The following is a 22,149-nucleotide window of genomic DNA, read 5'->3' on the forward strand; positions in this document are numbered from 1 at the left end:
GTGATTTATTTGAAAATTCGGGTTGCATCCAGTACTGAAACTGATACTACTGTGGTATTTGAAGGTAAAGGGCGATCAAGATTATTTCACAAAATGTCTATACGATTTGATAGTAAAGACGACAAGGATGCTTTTATGACCAGCATTCAAAGTGTTCTAAAGTAAGTACAACCGAAAACCGAACATAAGTTTCATTTTCTCATGGTTTTATTTTTGTAGCTCGGATTCAGATGATCGCAGTTTAAGTAGTGCCAATAGTGTATTACAGGAGTGTATTATTATTTTGTTATGGCTGAATAAATAATTTTTGTATTCATAGCTCAGAAGAAATTTATTTTCTCGAACTCGTTAGGACGTTAGGTAAACTATTTATATAATTCTAATTTATTAATAAATAGTTTTTACATCAATTTTACAGACAGGGTGTTTTACCCTCTCGGAAAAATCTATCAATTTTCGTTTAAAGTCTACATGAATTTGTATAGCATACAGTTGGCTTCAAAAAAAAAACGGGAAATGAAATTTGACCTAATGTGAATTGGAAATTTAATTTGTCAATTTGTGTCTGTTTGACAGTAGTATTTCTGACACATAAGTGCAGTTTTTTAACCTAAATTCTAAAAGGCCGTTTCAAACTATAAAAATTTAATAAAATTTGACAGAACTTTTTCTGATAGTTCCCGTTTTTTTTTGAAGCCAACCGTAGGTTCTACCTAATAAATAGGACAGAATTTCTAATATTTTAACTGTTGTGCTGAACGGGTTCATACAGTGTTTTTCTTTTGCTTTTCTCCTTTTGTCAATTGTGTTTCACAATTTCTCAATTGATTTTCCCATTTATTTTGCTAGTAAGGGATGATTTGTAGAACAAATTCCTTTTTTGTCAAATGTAATTCATTATTTGTCAATTGACTTTCCCATTGTGACAATGAAAATCAATTAAATTAATAAGAAAAGCATTTTGTATAAAGTGAAAGTGATTTGAGAAAAAGGGAATTTTCATTTGACATATCATTTTGACATTTAAAAAATTGGAAAGTCATTTGACAAATCGTGAAACACAACTGACAAAAGAAGAAAACTGAAAAGCAAAAGAAAAACACTGTAAGCCATTTTTAATACCGAGCGATCATTTAAAAAATAAATCGAATTTGCTTTGGAGCCTATGCTATAGCATGGGTTGCCATAGGTAACACGCCGACTCGATTTATTTTTTAATTGATCGCACCCTATAATCTTGTCCGGATTTGTTCGGACGAAACCGTGTTCATTCTTTTAAATAAATTTTATCTTCATCTATTTTTGACAGTTCTATCTGCTAACCCTTTATTGTTGCTAGAACAGGGTAAAGTCGCATATAATCCTAATTTTTCTTTAAAATCAATATCTAGATGACTGAGATGAGAATATTTGCTTTTAAATAGACCTTTAAAAACAGGGCAAAATCCTCAAAAAACAAAGTGTTCTGAAGGGGCCTTCTACTTTTAAAATATATATCTTGGGTAAAATCCTTAAAAGGCAAAGCAAAATCGCATATAATCCTAATTTATTAATAAATACAGTTTTTACATCAATTTCACAAGACAGAATCTTTGAAATATCTGTTTTTTAAATATATGTACTTTAAAAACAGGGTAAAATGCTTAAAAAAAATGATGTGTGCTGAAGGGGCCATATTACTACTTTTTAATAATTTGAAAAACAAACTGTTGTTACTTAGGGTACCGGACGTAAATTATTGTTGGGTGGAAATTTGATTTACGAATAAGAATAACATAATCTTTCCTCAGGGAAATGATATATAATTACATTTAGCAGTAGCAATTTAGAAGGATGAATTTATTAACAAATTTCTCTTTATTCGTTGGTTTGGTAGTCATGGTCACTTGCTTGCAATTTGACAGCGCAGGGGATGTAGCTCAGTGGTAGAGCGTTCGCTTTGCATGTGAAAGGCCCCGGGTTCGATCCCCGGCATCTCCAACTTTTTTTCTTTTGTACGTCAGTCCCTTCTTTCTCTGTTTACAAATAAAGACTTTATTTTTGGTAGTCGTACTTTTTGGAAATGAAAACTCACTCGCTGGCAACTTCCCAATTTCCGACTAATTTTCGTCGACATGTCGCCGTCGCGTCTGCGCCCAGTTGGAATCATTTAAATTTAGTTTTTCTCAGATCAAGAACAAGATGAATGTTGTCTCCTTGAATCGTCGCTCGAAGAAAATCATATAAAAATAGATCGTTTTGCAATTTATAGTTTTTATTCAAATAGAACGTGATCTCTTATCTCGATTTACAACAAATTCCGGTAATAAAAATACGTTTAATCCAATTATTTGCCAACCAGTGTGTTCCGAATGAATGAAGAGTTGGTGTTGAATGAATTATTCACCTAGCTTTAATTTTTATTATTGTTTCCGGTAAACAACAATCTTATGATGTATGAATCAGGCTAGTAAACACCACGTTATGTCATTTTTTAGGATTTGCTAAATCAATGTACTCGATGTGTCATATGTAGTTCCAAAAAACAATTTACATTTTATAGCGAACACTTAATTTTTGAATCACTCGGTTATGAAAAGTGGAAGTGGGCGGTGGCGCTACTACGAAATTGCCATCGACCGAAACGTACAAGACATCGTAACATTTTACCTAATTATCTGATTTTGTCAATAAGATAATTCTAATTATATTTCAAGGTTATTGACACGGTATTTAAGTCAGTCAGTAAAGATACTCCTTAATTATAAGTATAACTGAACGAAGATAGGATTTTTCTTGAAAAACAGATTTCCCATCCCATGTCCTCGCTAAAAAACTTGTTATGACAAGAGTGTTATGTTAAACATAGTTTGTTCTGCACAACGAAACAACTTGTCCCAACACGATTAACGACGATTTTAGTTTATCACAATTCATTGTGTTAACAGACTTGATAATGAAGCGACAAGCGACTCGTTACAACAGGATCGACAATAACTTCTGTACATTATTTATGCAGACCGTTCTGCGTAGCCTAATTCTCGCTTCTGTCATTATTTTTAGACATTTAAAAATAAAAATGTTACAGTTGTTCCAATTAAATGTGACCACCTGAATTTTCGCGGAATATTTAATTAAAAACGATGTGAAAATTGACCGCTCTGTAGTAAGGTGCCAAAATCATTTTTAACCGGGCAAGAGTAGATGCAATAAATATACTGTATAATGGTTTTATGCTTTACGGCAATGCGAATTTTGACCTTATGACTGTTTGAAAGTGACAGGGTTTAAGATGATGTTATTCTCCAATGAAAAATAGTTTCCACTATGTCTCATTTAACTGAGTTACAAATGCTTTTTGTTTTTTTTTCACTTCCTGTTGGAAGTATGTTTGCCAAAAATATTTCTTCCATTCTTTGATTCTGTCAGGCACTTATTGGATCTGGTCCGGACAATGATTTCCTTCGACGCAATTATCAGTTACCTACGTTATAAATCGTGGTACCTTATTTTTAAAACTACCTATCATAAACTGATCGAAAAAAGTTAGGGATATTGCTCCATATTTAAGTTAACTTTATCAAAATGCATCAGTAAGTTTCTTTAAGGAGAATTATTGAAATGTTTTCTTAATAAACGTTTTCACACATATAATGAGTTTTGACTTATGTCAAACTTTTACTCTTCTTGGGATACGTTATAAATTATAATATCAGTATCCCTAACTTTTTTCGATCAGTTTATTTCAAAATTCTCTTTTCACCGCACCATTACTTTATCGGGTGTTCATTTAAATTTATCCTCAAAGTTGGCGTTGAAAAGTTGATTGTGAACGCACCACGGATTACAAATCACGGATCAGCTGTTAAATCTAACCTCACTTTTTGCGTTGTTTGTGTTTTTTCTATGCATACTGACGAGTGTATATTCTGTATATTATCTTCATCCTTCCACATACTACGTCTATTGCATGTGGTCCCTTCCTAACCTCATAGAATAGAATTTCTGAACTGAATTTGTTTCCCGCTGACACAAATAACTACTCGAAAATGCGATAAAAAGTTTGTGTTATTCACTCATCTTGTCACTCGTTGAGACAGTCATTTTATTCGAAAAGAATTGTAACTGCTACACCAACACAATTTTCACTAGATCGATAATCAAGGAGCAAAGCAAAACTTTTTCAAACAATTACCAGATGTCGCGATCTCTAATCAATTGCTCTAAGCTTCAGCACTTCAGTTTTTATCGCTATCAATTTTTATACCCAACATTAGTCTAATCCTCTTCTTTATCATCACACGTCGGTTAGTGGTATTAGCTCGACTTGTCGCATTTTTGGGACCTGGTACTGTGTACACAGCTTATCTCTTCAGTATTGAATTGAATTACATAATTTGCTGGAAGAAACCGACTTTGATGACTTAACTCTTCGTTTTCGCCGTTATCAAAACTAACCGCCCGAGTCCTATTTCTCGGATTTCCTTAATTAGTTTATCCAACCCAACAATAATAAACAGACCTCCTAATTCTAGATCGATAAATCTCCAGATCAATATTTTTCGAAAGAACAAAACTGTTTATCCGTTTTAGAATTTATAAACCTCATAAATATGATTCAAATCGGTACAAACGTGACGTCTATTAATTTTCCGTTGATAAATCGGAACGGAGTGAAGACATTGCGTCATTGCTGTGACATTTTCGCACAGCCATTGTGTTTGTACAAAAATTAGTATCGTATCGAATATTTTGACTGTGGAGGGGCGGATGAAAGAAAAAGAATCCAAGGCGTCGCTTTGGGCCTAATTGGAGGGTTAAATTGTGGTATCACCACGAGTGGGCGTAAATTGCGTGTTTACCGATGATACTGTTCTTTCGATAAAGATATTATTACTTGTTAATTGATTTATGTACTGCAATATTCGTCAAATATGTCAGTAATTTATTTTGTTGCCGTAACATTAAACCAAGCAGGTAATAATAATTTAACATTTCGCATGATGGAACGTATCTACCTTTTCGAAATTCTATGAGATCACGATAAATAAATAAGTTATTTTTGTGCGAATTTTTTAGTGTCGAAGGTCTTTCATCCACATGCAGGAATTATAAATTTAGCAAGGCTATTATCTCAATTATTAATTAGGTGTTATTACATTATTAAATAACAGGTGTACAAATGTCATTATTTATGTAAATCAATAGATTGCCCATTCATTTCGCGTTATTGACTGTAAATACAATGATTAGGATCGAATCGTCCAAAGTGGCACTCGATTCGCTGGGGTTTTTTGCAACATTTATACAAATTTGTGTTACTCATCATGCAAATAAGATATCTGTGTAGTAGCTGTGTAAACATGCAAATCTACGGAAGTTATGAAAGTGCGTGTGATTCTCGCTTTTATTCGGAAAATCGCGTTGCTAAATTGTTAGGTGTGGTTCTGTATATTTTTTGAAAATTCCTGAAGGCTCGCCTTACGCACGGGAAAGCAAATCCAAACACTTGTAAACTTTTCAGTTCAGTGTCTTCGTACATCTTATTTCTCCGAACATCGGACCAATATAAACGCCGAGCAGAGGGGGATTTAAATACTGAGCAGACTTGAGTGACTTTAGTAAGCAACGGTTTCGTGTAAGCTCGCAACGTCGACTCGCTCGTAGAGGCGCCAGATCGACTTAACCAATATTATTTGAAATTCGCAAACGACTTAAGAGCAAGACTTTTTGCAAACGGCGCGACATCGTGACCTGCTCGTCTAATAAAGTTGTTATGTGTCGTCCCGTTGTGTACTTTGTTGGGTGATAAGTGTACTCGTGTCAAGAATGGTTGTGAATAAAATTACCATGCCTGCCCAACCGAACATGAACGTGCGCCGGACCTTCTTCAACCGCAAGGTAATTTCGAAAATTTTCGCGGTACCCGGAGCGCGCAGATCTTCCGGTTTCCGCGAGAACCAATCGCCACCGTCACGCACCGCGTTTTTGACCAGACAGGTCGGTTACCACGCCAATTTTTGATAACTTATCAAAACTATTTATTTCGTTCACGGAACCCCCGTGCTGCAACAGTAAGCAGAAATCAGAACGTGCACACACGTTGCAGTTTCGTTGCAAACACGCACAATTTCCTCGACAAATCACGAAAAGATGTTCGCGGTGGTCGTGTTCGATTGGGGTCATCCGATACCGAACCGAAGAAATTTCCGCGAGATTCCTCGAACACGGCAACCACTCGCTCAAATTATTTATGCACAAACGTAAATGTTTACGCTCGGAGTGCTAAGTACGCAAGCCGGATTAAAAATATCCGCAATTATGGGAAGTTGTGGCGGTTTTCGATCGGAATCCGTCTTCAAAGCTATCACATCGTTTCCAGATCACGCCAATTGCGTAATGTTGACCACCGGGGTCACTCGACAAACGTGTGTTTATTTACCAATTTTGGTTGTGTATTTGTGGCCACGAAGACGATCTTCAGATAAGCCGTTTAAATATTTTCGCTGCTTCTCTTGAAATCCTACGCAGCTGGTTTTGTTGTGGCTTGTGCCTCGGAGGCGATAACGCAAATTGACTTAATCTGCTCGAAAAGAGCTTAATGTGCAACGGGGTGAAATTGTAGAACGTCTTGTTGTAACAGGAGCTGGCCGTACAGATGGCCGAGGTCAAAGTTTCCTGGTTATTGGCGATTGCGCGATTCAAGAGGAAAATTTACCTTCTTTTCCGCATTTTAACTCGTTCGGAATCGATCAGCTGGTTTTCGACCGTTCGAACAAGCGAGGCGCGAATTTATCGAGTACCAACACAACAAGTCGAATTGGAATAAATTCCATTTTTGTTTTTAGCCGTTGAACCGTGTCGTTTAATTGCATGTAAATGAACTAAACAAGGACGTCGTAACGTATGAACAATAACGTAATAAAATCGAGTTTCATAATTAACTGTCAGCTAGACGCCCACGTAAAGTACTTAATATTAATGGCGCGCGCGATAGTTTTATTTTCAAAAAAATTATCAGATAACGTGGAGAGTCGAAATCGTGGGGTCTTTGCGTCGGCGAAAATAGGCCACAAACTGTGACCAACTCGTCTTCACTCCAAACACATTCAACATCTTTTCGCACTTGCACAATTCAAATTTCGCTCTAACTGTGTGGCTATAACTGCCGCTGAATTCCAATCTAGTAAATCAATTAAAATCAATTGGTACAACAGATTTGATTGAGGTCAATCAGATTTACGAATGACTAGACGGGAACGGTGCCACTTCAAAATCGACACCCACAACTCTACGACTTGTGCTTTTGTCAGAAATTCATTATCACCTCGCATTAATATTTATTTTGGTGATTATCGGAATTTTGAATCACCGGAATTTTTAGCAGGTCGCTTATTTTGATTCCATTTGTTTTCCTTTATCCAGTTTACGACAGTCTTAATAATAAGGCGAAATTAGTGGCGCGTTAACAGGTACACTAAACACGACCGAAATGCCGATCTGCACCTACGGTTTTTACCACCGACACTCGTCCACGACGCACTTATGAATTATTTATTGATTCTAATCCGATGTAAAACAATTCCATTGATACAAACCAATTCCCACCGTTTCCTGTGGCCCGCATGGTCGAACTAATTTATCGCGACCTGAATAACTCGAATAGACTAGTTTTTTGCTCAACCATTTTCCAGAAGCTCGGACTCGAGGAGGACATTCCTGCAGCTGAATCACCACGAGCCTGAATGGTCACTAGTCCAAAAAAGAATGACTTAACTCACGGTTTATGCACAAACGTTGTGAGTCAATGGGTGAACAAACCGTGTCGATACTCACTGTCTCACTTTCGTTGTAAAAAATAAAAACTCGCACCTAATTCGACTCTGCACTCTTTGGCAGCACAATGCTTCCAAATTTGAAATTAAAAAGAACTTGACTGGTTTTAATTCCACACTTGTCTAATTTCTGGAAAAACAAACAGCTACAAGACTAGCAAATTACTTTTCTTTTTATCCTATTTTCGGTCGCCGCGTCTGGAAAAAAATACATTTCTGAATTTTCAGCGATATGTTTTTTACGCGTCGGAATTTTTCATTCATACTCGAACAGTACTAGATATTTTGGACATAATATTATTTAGAAACACCATTTTAATTTGAAATACACTGACCGGCACAAAAAACGACTCACTTTGAATTTTATTAATATAATTAAGTACATAATTCATTGTCTTGGGAAAATTTTTTGATATCATGTTGTATTGATAAGTGTTATTTAAGTTATTCTTTGCCAAAGAATACCCGACAAACAAAACATTAAACACAGCAAATAAAATTTTAATGAAAAAAAAGTAATTTTTCAGAAAAAAATTTGTTTTGAAAAATTGCAAAAATGTGAACAACATTTTGAATTAGTATCTCGTATTGTCAAATTAAATCTTTTAACACGTAAATCAACCAACAAAAACACAACATGGAAGTAGCGCAAATTTTCTAAAATTTATTTAAACAAAACAATTCGGTTGCCATGGTGACCATAGCACTCCTGATCATTGAAAATATCCCAATTTAACTAAAGTCCATTCAAAAATCAAAAAACCACCAACGTCGCATTTTCCTCGATAATTACTATCAGCAACGCTGTCAAGTGTAAAATTTGGTGAGACTTGTAATTTTGAGGTTAAATGTTTATTAAGTGTCTTGTTTTTCTGGGCATGTTTAAGTAAAAATAATAAGAATCAATAAATAAATAAAACGTGCTGCTAATAAAACAATATGAACAAAATTCAAAGCAATTGAAAAAATGAAAAAATATCTACCTAGGGTTTTTTAAATTTTACCAACCTAAAGCAACTGGTGGTGGTTTTTTGATTTTTGAATGGACTTTATAATAAAGAAAAATAAGCACAAATATAATTTCAAGATCATTTATTAAAGAAATCATAATGAGTCGTTTTTTGTGCCGGTCAGTGTAGAATAAACACTCCAACACCAACAGGACTCAGTCATTTCATCGAAAATTTGGATTGACTTGGTTCAAGTATTGGCGGTTGCGTTTGTGAACATTTTAACGACTTTTTGGCTGTTGCAAACTGCGATCCACGTTGGCCCCTTGAATTTTCCAAAAATCTGAAATGAAAATTTTTAATTTGTTTATGTTTCACCGGATACATTTCCTACAAAATGCAATCGTTATCGATAACTTATCGGTGTGTTTTCCTGAAACTTATCTTATTTCTGAAAACTTGCAGCCTGAGGAATTTTGGGTAAGAGAAAAGAAAAATGAGAGACTAAACGTCGAAGAAAGTTTTCCGGTTAGTTTGAAACTTTGGACCGGGTAAATTTGGAATGAACCGTTGCATTTTGGGATATCTTAACGACTTTGAATTCCTGTAACGTTCAATGGCAAACAGGTTTGTCGGATCGTGCTTTGTTTTCGTTATTGGTGGTTTGTACGTTAAAAATTAGTCATCTCAGTGTTTTGGTTACGTAAAAGAATCGTTAATTGTCAGACTGGTAATCCACAGGTCAATCGGCCGGTCAGACCGAAACGTCTTTCGAAATATCCGAGGAATCCGGATGATTCATTCATCTTGCTCGACGTGAGTCACAGCTTCATTGATAACAGGATCTAAAAATACTATGATTATGTACGTTGACGACTTATGTAATTGTGCGTTTAGGGACTCCTTCAGGTGCCAGAATTCCTGGCATACCTTCGTCCCTGGGAAAGCTTTACGACTAGTTTTGACAATTAAAGACGATCCCATCGTAGACTTACAGTTATTGGCGAATTACGCCGGCGCGCTTCTTAAACCGCTGTCGTCCTTGCCAATGTTTACGTTTTTCGTCCCAACGCGTCGACTTCCACAACAATCCTGCGTCGCGCTTTAATCAGGATAATCTGTGTCCTATGGCCATTCATCGTAGTATAGGTACCGTGGGTGCTCGCGATCGAGCCGGCCTTGTATAAACACATGACTGTCTGATTTTCAGTCAGTCATGGCTTGCTTGTTTTACACATGATCGATTTAACAATGCAGTGGTAACAGTGTTGGAAAGTACAATCGCACACTTGCACAAGGTAATTAAAATTTATTAAATAATCTTTATTTACGATAACGCCAACTTGACGAATCGTAATCGAGGGAGATAAGTCGGAAGAGTGTTTTCACTTGAAATTTCGTAGAACAGGTAGATAACGTCAGTGTCGTTTCTTACCTGTAACGGAGCAGACGCGCGTCGCCATGTGAAGTGTGTTTGAATTTTTTCTTTTCCAAGTTACTCAGCAGACATGTACTCAGCCAATCGGGGACCGTTTTACGGTTCGCGGTCCTTGGACCCCCAAACTGTTAAAGACAGGATACAGTTTTTTAGCCGGAATCAAGGGGTATGCCACCTTTACTCCGCACAATCACCTATCTTATACACTATTATTATCGGTCACTGTGTGTATAGCTTCGATATTGAGTCATTTTTTACAACGCAACGTGTACACCCGAGCCGCTCAAAACACATTCCATTATTTTACGTACCCATTTACATAAACATTCATCTCTTGACCAATCTCACCACTCAAAAAGCTTCATCCTTGTTAAGTTAAGAGAACAACATCATCCGACGTGACTTCCTGGTTTTCATTCAGTTCTGCTTAAACTAGCAGCCCGAATATCCTCCTCTTGTTCCGTCTTGAGCGAAGAGTTCCGAATCAACCATAAATACACTTTTTGCCCCAAAAACGTCACATTTGGCATATTGATCACGGATCACATGATGGCGACGACACGGCCAGATGCTCCAAACTTACGGTAAAAAAAACATGTGTTTGGAAAAATGTCAATTGCTTCAGTGTGCCAAGAACTGTCATATCTGCCACCAGAGACGTCACAATGATGTTTGTCCGCACGCACACGGCTGTGGTTGACCATTTCCAAAATTTTGGTCGAGAAAATCGCGACCCGTTCGGGGCCTCCGCGCTTTAAAACTGCAACCGAGAGCCTAATTTCCTCTGAATTATTTTTCCCCGATTGTTGTCCACGTTCGCTCTTGTTTACACGATGAAGCAGTCGATTGTTGGCTCTTCTCACATCTATTGACAATCCACTATCTGTTGATACAATAAATTGGTTTTGATTTACGCAACACTAATTTGAAACGCTACCTGAGTTTCTAGAACATTTATTTTGTTGAATCTCGCGAAGGACGTTCGATGAAGATGCCGCCCACTCACCGAGCTTAAGGCAACAGTAAATAATACAAGATTAAACATGTATAAAACAATGTGTGACATCACGTTGTACGCTGACTGTTACGTTTTCATTCATACGTAACTCATGAATTGTTTCTGTGACATCATATTACTAATAATAGTTGGTTATATCGACGAGAGGTCGCGAGTATTTCTTGTAATAATCGCATCATTAACACATAAAGATAATACGATACATGCCGCATCAGCGTAACAATTGTCCAAACAATGGAGATTGCTGTTGTCATTTGCGCATCACGGCGGTGCCTGGTTCAACAAAAAAGGCTTTTGACGAAATTTCCCGCCAAAATTGACGCTGACCTTGTCAACAATTTTAACGGAACGGAATCACACATCAAGGCTGCTCTTTGCCAAGACAGACAAAAATCACGTCTTCAGTTGATAGCGGACATCCGGTTGGTAAACCCGGCGCGATGACAAATCTAGGAAGCATTATGCCTTTTTAGGAAACTGTGGAATGAAAGTTGATGAGTGTAACTTATTGGAAAGTTTAGAAAGAGACTTAAGTAATTACCTATCTAGTTTGAACAACTCGACTCATCTACGATCACGAATGTTCCTGGGATTTCTTCTTATCTAATAGTAGTATTGTTGTAGTTCACGAATCAGAAAAGTTCTACACTCTATTTTTGTCAGTGTTGTATTTGGAATGTTTATGTGTGCGGTCGTTTAATTTTTATATTTTTTTAATTGCAGATGGCGACAGATTTGTCCGTCGACAATACGAATGGAAATGAACATCCTACAACGCTCCTACGAAATATAATACCAAGGTCGATAGCCACTACATCTTCGCAGGTAAAGTAATTACAATTAGTGTTTCAACACTTGATAAATTATGCAGTTGGGGAAGAGTCACACTTCCAAAATGTATGTTGACCGTTGGTCTCACGAATGGTTGAGGCAAAGTCCCTCGCCTTGATCGGTAGCGTTTATCTGATCGAATCTTATTGTAATCAAATGTATTATGTTCCGCGCTTTATTTATTTACAGTACGATTTAACCGATTATCGAGAATTGTAGATTTTCGTTTCGTTGTATCTGCTGAGTAATAAATATTTACCCGGCGGGATGGGCCCCGCTGCGGCCCATAAAATTGGCCAAAACTAACCATTCGATTTCGTCGGAACCACTGGATTGTTTCCAACGTTTCGTTGCAGAATACTATAAATATAACTTAGAATCACATCACTGAAAATACTATCATGTCTCATCAACGGACCTTTTAAAATCAGTTGCAGACAAACTCACAAAGCAGTACGACAACGACGCGCGTGAAGACTTCGACAAGCTCCACGAGTACGCAACGAGTCCAAGTGACTTCCTCCGACCTGAAGGCATCTAACATGAAATCTGATCTCGTCGAACTCAAGAATAACCTCAACGACATGAAGAGCAGCATATCGAATCTGAAACAGTTCAGGAACTCCTTGGAGAATCTCGTCGACGCGGATGATGACGAGATGGCGGAGATTTCCCAACCTTTGGTCACCTTCCCCGACGACACGCCGGTGCCATCCGAGATCGGCTCTCCCACCAACACCCTCGACACCGTCAAATTCGAACAGAAAACTATGAATAATTTTAAGAAGACCAAGGTAAACACCGGCGACGCAAAACACAGTGTCAATTTTCAAAATTCCTAACGGTTCATTCATGTTATTTTCTTCTGTTTGGTGATTCACGTGATACCTAATTTTAGACGATTTGTTCCAAAATAAATGTTTTTTATTTTACCGGTACGTGCCAAATCACTTTTTCATGATCGATAAGCAAACGCCGAATTCCTATGTGGCCGTCGTGATCGGGATTTTGTTTAAACATTAATAAACAATTCGGAAAATAAACTACGGCTAGTCGAGATTATCAACAAATACCACAAACATCGATATCAATAGCATATCAAATATAGTAAAAGATAAGATATTTTTCCACGCTGACTTAAAACACAAAAGTTCTTGGAAATAATCAAGCTCTAGCTTGTGTTCCAAATTGATTTTTTTTCTTAATAAAACCCTCTGGATCAATACATCACGTGTATGAGTTTAATGCAGATTTATGGCACTAGGTCAAATTATTCAAAGACCCCACCACCACTTGGCAGTAAATAAACTGACTCGTTATTGGTTCAGTTTTTATTGTATTTGGCATAAAGTACTGCCAAATGGTACCTCGGCCTTGAAACGAACTTATTCTGCTAGAATGCTCTAATCTAGTTATCTTTCCATCTTAAAAATGTCTATATTTTTTCCGCAAGTACTCCAACTTTCGATGCTATAATTATAACATTATTTGGAAAAGTGTCGTTTCGCTTTACAATTTTCCGCGAAGTCAGAATTCGGTATAACAAAATGGCGGAAAAGGCAAAGAGACCAGGGCTCGTACCGTACTGAACCATCGACGGTTTAGTGTGTAGGATTATGTTACGAAATATTTATAGACGGCGATTAACATTTCGTAACGGCAGACTAATTGGTCACAGCTGATACAAATTAGTAATAATGATTAGTTGTTGATGTTATTTTTATGCAAGCATTTTGTGTGTTTACTTTCAAAAACACGTTACATTGTAGGTTGTGAAAGACGGATTCAGCGCCGAAAAGGAAAGCGCGAAATGCGCCGAAATGAAGAAAATCCAATCCGGGGACGTCTCTTACGAAGAAAACAGCGCAGCGGCGGCATCCAGAGCTCGTCTGGAAATCGACGGAGTTTCGGCGGAAAAAAGCCAGATGAAAGCTAAGGTATGAGTTTTATTAGAGAAAAACAAACAAGCGTATTTGCACAACTGATTCGATCACAGAATTGGAAGATATCTGGGACTAGCCCTGTAACAAGTCGCTATCAAAGTACGTCGTGCAAACCTTGACCTGGCATGTTGTTCAGTCCCTTGTATGCTATTTGGGTCATTTGAGACAACACTCCTTCTCAGGTGTGCCACATTATAAATGTAAATAAACGAGACAGATAAAAATAATTATAAAGCAACGGTAATGGACGTCAATTATTCGGGACGAAATTTGCGCCATCGAAAAAACATAACGGTCCCCAGTAGGTAAATCTGGTTAAAACAAAGCAAATATTATTGGGTTCGTTATCGCGATTGTTCCACCCACACCGAATTGTTCCCAAGAGCTTTGTTGCATGTTTTTGTGGCGTACAATCGATAAAACCAGTGCGCCACTGCCGTCGAGACGGCCGTCGTGACTCCAGTGTCCATGGTGCTCACGCCATGAGCCGTATCGCTGTTGGTTTTTTCACAAGACATTCCAAAAATTTTCTCGTGTGTGCAGACACCAGTCGGAAATTGGGCACGCGAGCTGCTTCGACGATACCATATCGGACCCGTCTAGACGGTAAGAAGGTGCGTCCTCCGGCACAAGACTGCTGTGTTGACAATCGATCACGTTATTTGTTGGGAAAAAATATGTTCTACAAAATTCGCCTTGACCCGAGCCGCAAGATATTTTAAATAATTTTTATTGCGCCATTACATTAATATTTATAGAACACGCGGCAATAATTTGCTAGGCGTGCGTTCGACTGGGCACAGAATCGAATCCTGTCGGTTTTGAGAAGTTTGTCTAGTTGAAAACTCACGCAAATAATATGTAATAATAAAAATACGACGTTTCTTAGCTTTATCAGAGAACTCTAAATCCTCGGTCAAATATCACACTTTGGGGCGTCACGAGCATTATATTTAATCGGCAATTATTTATAAATAAGAGATTTAACACTGCGCATAAAAATATATTCGTGTGAATCACTGGAAAGACGTACGTTTATTTTCCAACGCTCATATTTGTGTTAACCGACTTGTTTGGATTTTCCTCATTTCTACAAGTGCAGTTGTCAAAATTAGTGCGCGGGTTTTTGTGTCTCCACCGGTAATAGACATTGCAATTTTCATTATACACTTCACGTTGCCGTGTTTGAGTGTCGGTGAGGCCGTAACACGTAGCAGGAACAAAATTACAAAATAAAACATGGCAATTATCCAAATCCATTCCGTATTTTTACACAGTTGATAGAGTTTTGTCAGTCAGGTCTATATCTGTGTTGGGCAAGCTGTTCAAACAGCCAGATTAGCACGCCTCCGCTCGGAATTTTTTGGCCAATTTTGTCAATTACATCCGTTTAGACCGGTCTCGATGTGAAAGTGCAGTGTCGCAGAATGTCGGCGCCGTGGCCTGTCCGGAAAGGTGCTTTCAAAAGCACAGGACAAAGTGACACGCCGCTGGCCGTCCCCAAACCAAAACTCAAACTCAACATCAAGAAAAACGTAAAAAAGATTTCCATGATTAAGCTTTCCTTGAAACTATTTACGTGCTCACGCTAATGGTTTTATAGAATTCACGAGGCCTAACATACATTCCCGCTCAGTTTTATAACAGCTGGTGTCGCTGCAAGTAGTTTTTTCAACATTTTGTCACACTGGGAAGGCAATAATGACGACTTTAATTGCTCTCGGGAACGGTAACAATATTGCCATATTTAAGTATAGATAGATTCAACTGTTTATCAAGTTCTTGATAAACAAATAAAATATTGTTGGTAATTAAAATAAATGCACTATGTACCTACGTAGTAACTTTTTGTAAACAGTCATTTTCTTGTGGAAATATTTTGTTAAAAGTTATTTGCACAACGTTAGTTGCGTGACAAGTTATTTTACAACATGAGCTGGTCTCAACCTTATCAAAGTTATCTTTCTTAAAATAAGAGCTGCGTAGTGTGACAGTTTTGATAATTTGTGTTAACGATGTGTACAGGAGGTGCGATCGTTGAAGGCTGGAGATTTGAGCCAGCAAGAATCGAAAAACATGGCACACACAAACATGAAAGTCACAACAGATAAATTCAGCAGCGAACAAACAGCAATGGAAAGCCAACAGCAGAGACAAACGGTCACGTCGAGCGGAATCTTCAACCAAGAAAAGCACAGTTCTTCTAGTCATTCAGTCATTCATACGACCACCACCAAAGGAATTAGCACTGCGGGCAGTGCAATGCTACAGGTAACGTCTTTCGTGTTTGTTCAAGTTCGGGATGTATAATTTGTTGCGCAGTTCCAGCTAATGAACGGCACCAAAGAAGACGAAATAATGAACATGACCTGTGAAGACTTGGAACAGCTTTCCACGACGTCCAATCCCCAGGAAGTGGAACGCGCCATCCACAAATACTCGACATATTTGGACCAGTCTGTTAAATGCCTCCAGAAGATGGACCATTCGAAAAACGCCCCTCTCATCCTCGACAAAATCAACGACGTTATGCAAAAAGCCTGGGCAGTGCCGACCCACGGCCACGAATTGGGTTATTCTCTGTGTAACGCGTTACGAAACTGCGGTGGCCTCGACCTGCTGATGGCCAACTGCACCGAAGAAGACAAGAAGCTGCAGTTCTCCAGCGCCAAACTCCTCGAACAATGCCTGACCACAGAGAACCGAGCACACGTGGTGGAACACGGTCTCGACAAGGTGGTAAATGTAGCGTGTGTGTGCACGAAAAACGCGAACTCCGTGGCCCACTCGCGCGTCGGGACAGGCATCCTGGAACATTTGTTCAAGCACAGTGAAGAAACGTGCAGTGATGTGGTCCGACTGGGGGGCCTGGATGCGTTGCTGTTCGAGTGCAGAAAGAGCGACGTCGAGACGTTGCGCCACTGCGCTGGGGCACTAGCAAATCTCAGTTTGTACGGAGGGGCCGAGAATCAAGAGGCCATGATCAAGAGGAAGGTGCCGATGTGGTTGTTCCCTCTGGCCTTCCACAACGACGACAACATCAAGTACTACGCCTGCTTGGCGATCACGGTTTTGGTGGCGAACGCCGAGATCGAGGCCGAGGTGCTGCAATCGGGTACTTTGGGACTGGTCGAGCCCTTCGTCACTTCGCACAACCCTTCGGAATTCGCCAAGTCTAACTTGGCACATGCGCACGGACAGAGCAAGACCTGGCTGCAACATTTGGTACCTGTTCTGAGCTCTAAAAGAGAGGAGGCTAGAAATCTGGCCGCTTTCCATTTCTGTATGGAGGCCGGCATCAAGCAGCAGCAGGGCAATACGAATATTTTCACCGAAATTGGGGCAATCCAGCCGCTCAAAAAGGTGGCGAGTTGTCCCAACGCCGTGGCTTCTAAGTATGCCGCGCAAGCGCTGAGGCTAATCGGGGAAGAGGTGCCTCACAAGCTGAGCCAACAAGTGCCTTTGTGGTCGGCCGAGGACGTCGAGGAGTGGGTGAAACAAATCGGCTTCGCTCTGTACTCTCCTAATTTCGTAGAAAGTAGAGTAGACGGCGATCTTTTGCTTCAACTCACCGAGGACAATCTGAGAGACGACATTGGACTAACGAACGGAATCCAACGAAAACGGTAACTATACTCGAAATGTTTTGGATATGGATTGTCAAACTCAAAGTCGCTTAAAACTTATGATTGAACTGTACATTAGTGAGATCTGTCATAAATTCCAATAACCTTATTGGCGCGCCTAGTGACTTTTGCTGGTAGTGCCAACTTAACGACAAGTCCCCAATCCATATCCATAACGTTCCGACTGTACTCGTCTTTAACAATTCGAACAGTTTTTTTCATTTTTGATCCTTTCTAGATTCACGAGAGAACTGCAAAAATTGAAGAAGATGGCGGATTACACATCTCGAGACACGGCGAATATCAACACATTTCTGCAAGCGTTGGGACCGGATTTTAGTATTTACACTTATCGCCTGTTAAATGCCGGAGTCGAAACCAAAGAAGCCTTAAGAAATATTTCCGAAGACCAGTTGTTAAACGAATGTGGAATCACGAATTCGATACATCGATTCCGCATCATGGAAGGCATCAGGCAGCTCGACAGCGGTCTAGGAAACCTAAACGAAGACAATTTGGACAAATCACTGGATGTATTTGTTAGTTATAGACGATCCAACGGATCTCAGCTGGCTAGTTTATTAAAAGTACATTTACAATTGCGAGGCTTCAGCGTCTTCATCGATGTGGAGCGACTAGAAGCAGGAAAATTCGACAACAACTTGTTACAAAGTATTCAGAAAGCGAAGCACTTCTTGCTGGTACTCACACCGAACGCGCTGGAGAGGTGCCGAGGAGACAACGAAAGAAAAGACTGGGTGCACCGAGTAAGTAAATTTTTTTGTAACTTTGTGACGTCAACTAATTGATAATGTTCTATCAAAGGAAATCGTGGCAGCTTTACAAGCTCAATGCAACATAATTCCTATCATAGACAATTTTCAATGGCCCGAAGCCGACGAATTACCTGAAGACATGAGACAAGTTTGTCACTTCAACGGAGTCCGTTGGATTCACGACTACCAAGACGCCTGCGTGGACAAATTAGAGAGGTAAATACGAAGCGATAAAATCACAAGAAGAGTATTAAAATTGTGATTTTTGGTGCAGGTTCATGCGAGGTGAATTGAACGCTCGGTGTGCAGACGGCTTAAAATTCAGCAAGGGTGATATCACACCAGGAACTCCAGCTAACCCTGGCTTGGTGCGACAACCCCCGAGCTATCAAAGGATGCACAGTAACGACTCTGGAAGTGGCAAAGGATCAGACAAAGACGTGAACGGGAACACGGGTCTTCCTAAGGATTGACTAGATGGTCCCCACGCCTCGGGTACTCCTACTCCGCTGCCTAGGTGAGCCTCAGACTTTTCATTCAAATTTTGGGTGATGCATCATTTCCACATGTCCAGAATCGATCAAATCGTGATAGATTCGGACGAGTTGCACGTTTCATTACCTGTCTTCATGGCATGATGCTTTGAACCCTCGATTCTCATAACATACCGGTTTTCTATTAACAAACCCTGTGACTAACGTAAAGGTCAGTTCTTATTTACAGGTTCTATAAGACCGCTAGTCCATCGCGGAACTGGATAATGAATACAAATCGATATCCGCGCGGACTACCCCCGCAATACCCCTACACTCGAAGAGGTTCAAATACTCCAGTGTCGTCCCTCGCGATGGCTGGTAAACCACCCATACCAAATAGATCTCGTAGTTTGGATGGTCTTCTGGACGCAGAACCACCCAGTGCAGCTTCAAACGCAACTATAACTGAACAGACTCCGTCCCAAACAACGAAAAGTTGTGACGATTTAGACAAAGATTTCAACAATAAACAGACTGACGATGTAGTTAAATTAGATAGTGTAAAATCGGACAATTTGGACAACATCGACAAAGTGTCGATACAGAGCGGTTCCAGTGATTCGAAACGCAAACGAAATTTTATGGACCGATGTGTTAGTAAAGTGAGATCTCTTATTAAAAAATAATTCGCCATTATTGTGTAAACTATATTAGTAGAAAAGAAAATAATTGTATTTTCATATACATGATGTAAAAGTGATATAATTTTATTTATTATTGTACCTATGTGTTATTTATGATTCACGGATTCAAATCTTTGCTTTTCAGTATTTTGAAAACTTGAATCCGACACAGTTTTTAATATAAGAGGAACTCGCTTGAAACGATACAGTTTTTACAACGTTCAGAGCAAGTTCTGATTTTATTATTTTTTTATGGCAACTAAATTACTTAGTACAAAATTATGCTTTTATATGAAATGTGATTACAATGCAGCCTTTTCATGTCGATGTAAACTATTTTTGGATAATATTTTAAGATTAAGCGTCATACGATGCCACTATGCAATACGTGCAAATACCTATTGTACTTTTTCAAGATCTAAATGTTTTAACACGTACACTGTATTGTAGTAGAGCTTACTTAGTTGAGCAGTATTAGTGGTTATCGAAGTTTTTACAATGCATCATTGCCTTACTTATTTATTCGATGATAATCGATGTGCAGGATTAACACATAATTTAGTAATAATAGTTGTTTTTTTATGTTAAATTTAAAAATATATTTTATTAAGTCACAGCTTTTTCATTTCCAATACATTAATTTAAAAAAACGCAATTTTTTTTATGTACGCTCATTTTAACATACTCGTGGAAAAAGTAGGTAACGTTCGATTCGAGTTCTTACTATTTATTCTCTCGATGGGGAAACTCAAATGTGGCCAATTAAGAACCGAATCCGGATCTGTGGATTTGTAGTCAATGTGTCAAATGTAACAACATTTTACCGACAAATATACTGTAGTAAAAATTAAGAACTATGGCTTTCCTAATTTAAGAAGCACTTAATAGTATATAGTATGTTATTGAAATGCGTTAAGAAAATTTAAACGGTGATAGAACTCATCAAAACAAATTACTTTTCTATTTACCATTTTTTCGAAAAATCTTTCTAAACCCAGATAAAATTTTAATTAGTTTGATCGTAACTTCTAGTACCCGCCAATGTCTCCGCGCGTACATTAAAAGCGAAAGAAGATAAAAACTTAGATAGGCTAGCAAAAACCAATTCTTTATTCGTAGTAAGTGAGAGTGACATTGAAGTTACGCACCACACTTGATCAAGGGCACTAACCTTTAAATTAAATGTTCGAAATGACGCCCTCCGTAATCGATGCACGCTCTTGTGTGCCCTTCGAGCCACAGAAGCTTGAGTTCTCATCAACATGTCAGAATTTTATCGAATTGCCTCGGTGTCAACTGGAGTCTCATACACAATCTGTTTTAAATGGCCGCATAAAAAAGTCAGAAGGGTTTAAGTCCGGTGAACGAGGTGGCGATAAAACTGGTCAATTACGACCTATTGATGAAGCCATTGACAAAATGCAATTCGACGTGGTGAATCTTCTGATTTTAAGTGTTGGACGCGTTGAAGATGATAAGGATGTAATCCCTGTTCGTGCAGCGTTCTCCAAATTGTAAAACTGGAAACGTCCATTCGGTTCTTCGTCAACAGGACAGGACAGGACAAAAAGTACCCTAATCCCTTAAATGCTGGACAGCATTCACAAAAGTACGTGGACAGGGAACTTGGCGACCAGGAAATCCCTTCATGTACCTACATACAAACAAACGCCTGGTTGCATCAGCATTTGATAAAGCTTCCCCGTAGATGAGCACCATGTCTGTTAACTCCGGATTAGTGCACTGCACCATTTTTAACGATAATTACGGGAAATTCACTTTCTCATAAATTGTAAACACGGCCGCATGCAGGTGAAGGACGTGACTAAATTGTGTCAGTAAGTTTTTGCAAGACCTATCCCGCCTGGGTTTTTGCCGTATTTACTTTTTTTGCGTTAACGTTTTTCGTACGAAGCCGTTGTTCTTTCACCGTCCTATCTATAAACGAAAATAAATTCGAGCATAAATTTGAGTTTTCGAAAAACTGGTAAATAGAAAAGTAAATTGTTTTGATGAGTTCTATCACCGTTTAAATTTTCCTAACGCATTTTAATAACACGCTGTATTACATACCGAGGAGGAAAGTGTTCCATTCCTGTCAAGAGAACAATAGTTTACCGAGAGGCTTGCCCTCGAGGTGAACTAGTTCTCAAGACACAGGAATGGACTTTCGCCGAAGTTTGTATACTATTTTATTCACAATCAATCATTTAATAAAACAAGCAACATTATAAATTATAATAATAAAAAATAAATAAAAACCAACCTCCGTTATATTATCGTTTATTTCGGCAAAATATTAAAACTTAGTAGGCGCGCACGATTGAGATTGTATTAAATTTTAGTTCACAAAAGTCAAACCAAATTGACATTTGCTCACATTTTTTAACAAACAAAATGTGCGATAGTGAAATACAGTGTGCCCTCCCCAGAATTGCGGGAATTCGCACACAAACTAATACTCAATTTCTTACCTGAGAAAAGCAAATTACGATACCAGACAAACGTACAGAGATTTTCGCGATTGGTGCAACAGTAGCGCCACCACAGGCCAGTTATGGGTTTCATTACTAACCGGAACCGCTTACAACTCA

General features: G+C 38.7%; 1 protein-coding gene, 1 long non-coding RNA gene and 1 other non-coding gene across 3 annotated transcripts in view; 2 read left to right on the forward strand and 1 right to left on the reverse strand.

Annotated features, from left to right (window-relative positions):
* The window catches only part of Sarm (sterile alpha and armadillo motif), a 37,314-nt gene extending 17,145 nt beyond the window's left edge, over positions 1 to 20,169 (forward strand). Inside the window, exons 2-10 of the mRNA XM_069041789.1 lie at positions 11,944 to 12,045; positions 12,483 to 12,845; positions 13,821 to 13,988; positions 16,020 to 16,265; positions 16,317 to 17,620; positions 17,859 to 18,387; positions 18,446 to 18,612; positions 18,671 to 18,913; positions 19,107 to 20,169. Of these exons, the coding sequence (XP_068897890.1) occupies positions 11,944 to 12,045; positions 12,483 to 12,845; positions 13,821 to 13,988; positions 16,020 to 16,265; positions 16,317 to 17,620; positions 17,859 to 18,387; positions 18,446 to 18,612; positions 18,671 to 18,869 (3,078 nt within the window). The 3' untranslated portion in view covers positions 18,870 to 18,913; positions 19,107 to 20,169. The remainder of the gene's footprint in view (positions 1 to 11,943; positions 12,046 to 12,482; positions 12,846 to 13,820; positions 13,989 to 16,019; positions 16,266 to 16,316; positions 17,621 to 17,858; positions 18,388 to 18,445; positions 18,613 to 18,670; positions 18,914 to 19,106) is intronic.
* Positions 1,909 to 1,980, forward strand: TRNAA-UGC (transfer RNA alanine (anticodon UGC)). Its single transcript has one exon. It is a non-coding gene; the product is annotated as a tRNA-Ala (tRNA).
* LOC138126120 (uncharacterized) lies at positions 8,890 to 10,192 on the reverse strand. Its single transcript, XR_011157638.1, has 2 exons — positions 9,760 to 10,192; positions 8,890 to 9,609 (listed from the first exon to the last, which is right to left on the reverse strand). It is a non-coding gene; the product is annotated as an uncharacterized lncRNA (long non-coding RNA).
* Positions 20,170 to 22,149: the final 1,980 nt, after the last annotated feature.

The sequence above is a fragment of the Tenebrio molitor genome, chromosome 3 (genome assembly GCF_963966145.1).
Source record: "Tenebrio molitor chromosome 3, icTenMoli1.1, whole genome shotgun sequence".
NCBI classification, from domain to species: domain Eukaryota; kingdom Metazoa; phylum Arthropoda; class Insecta; order Coleoptera; family Tenebrionidae; genus Tenebrio; species Tenebrio molitor.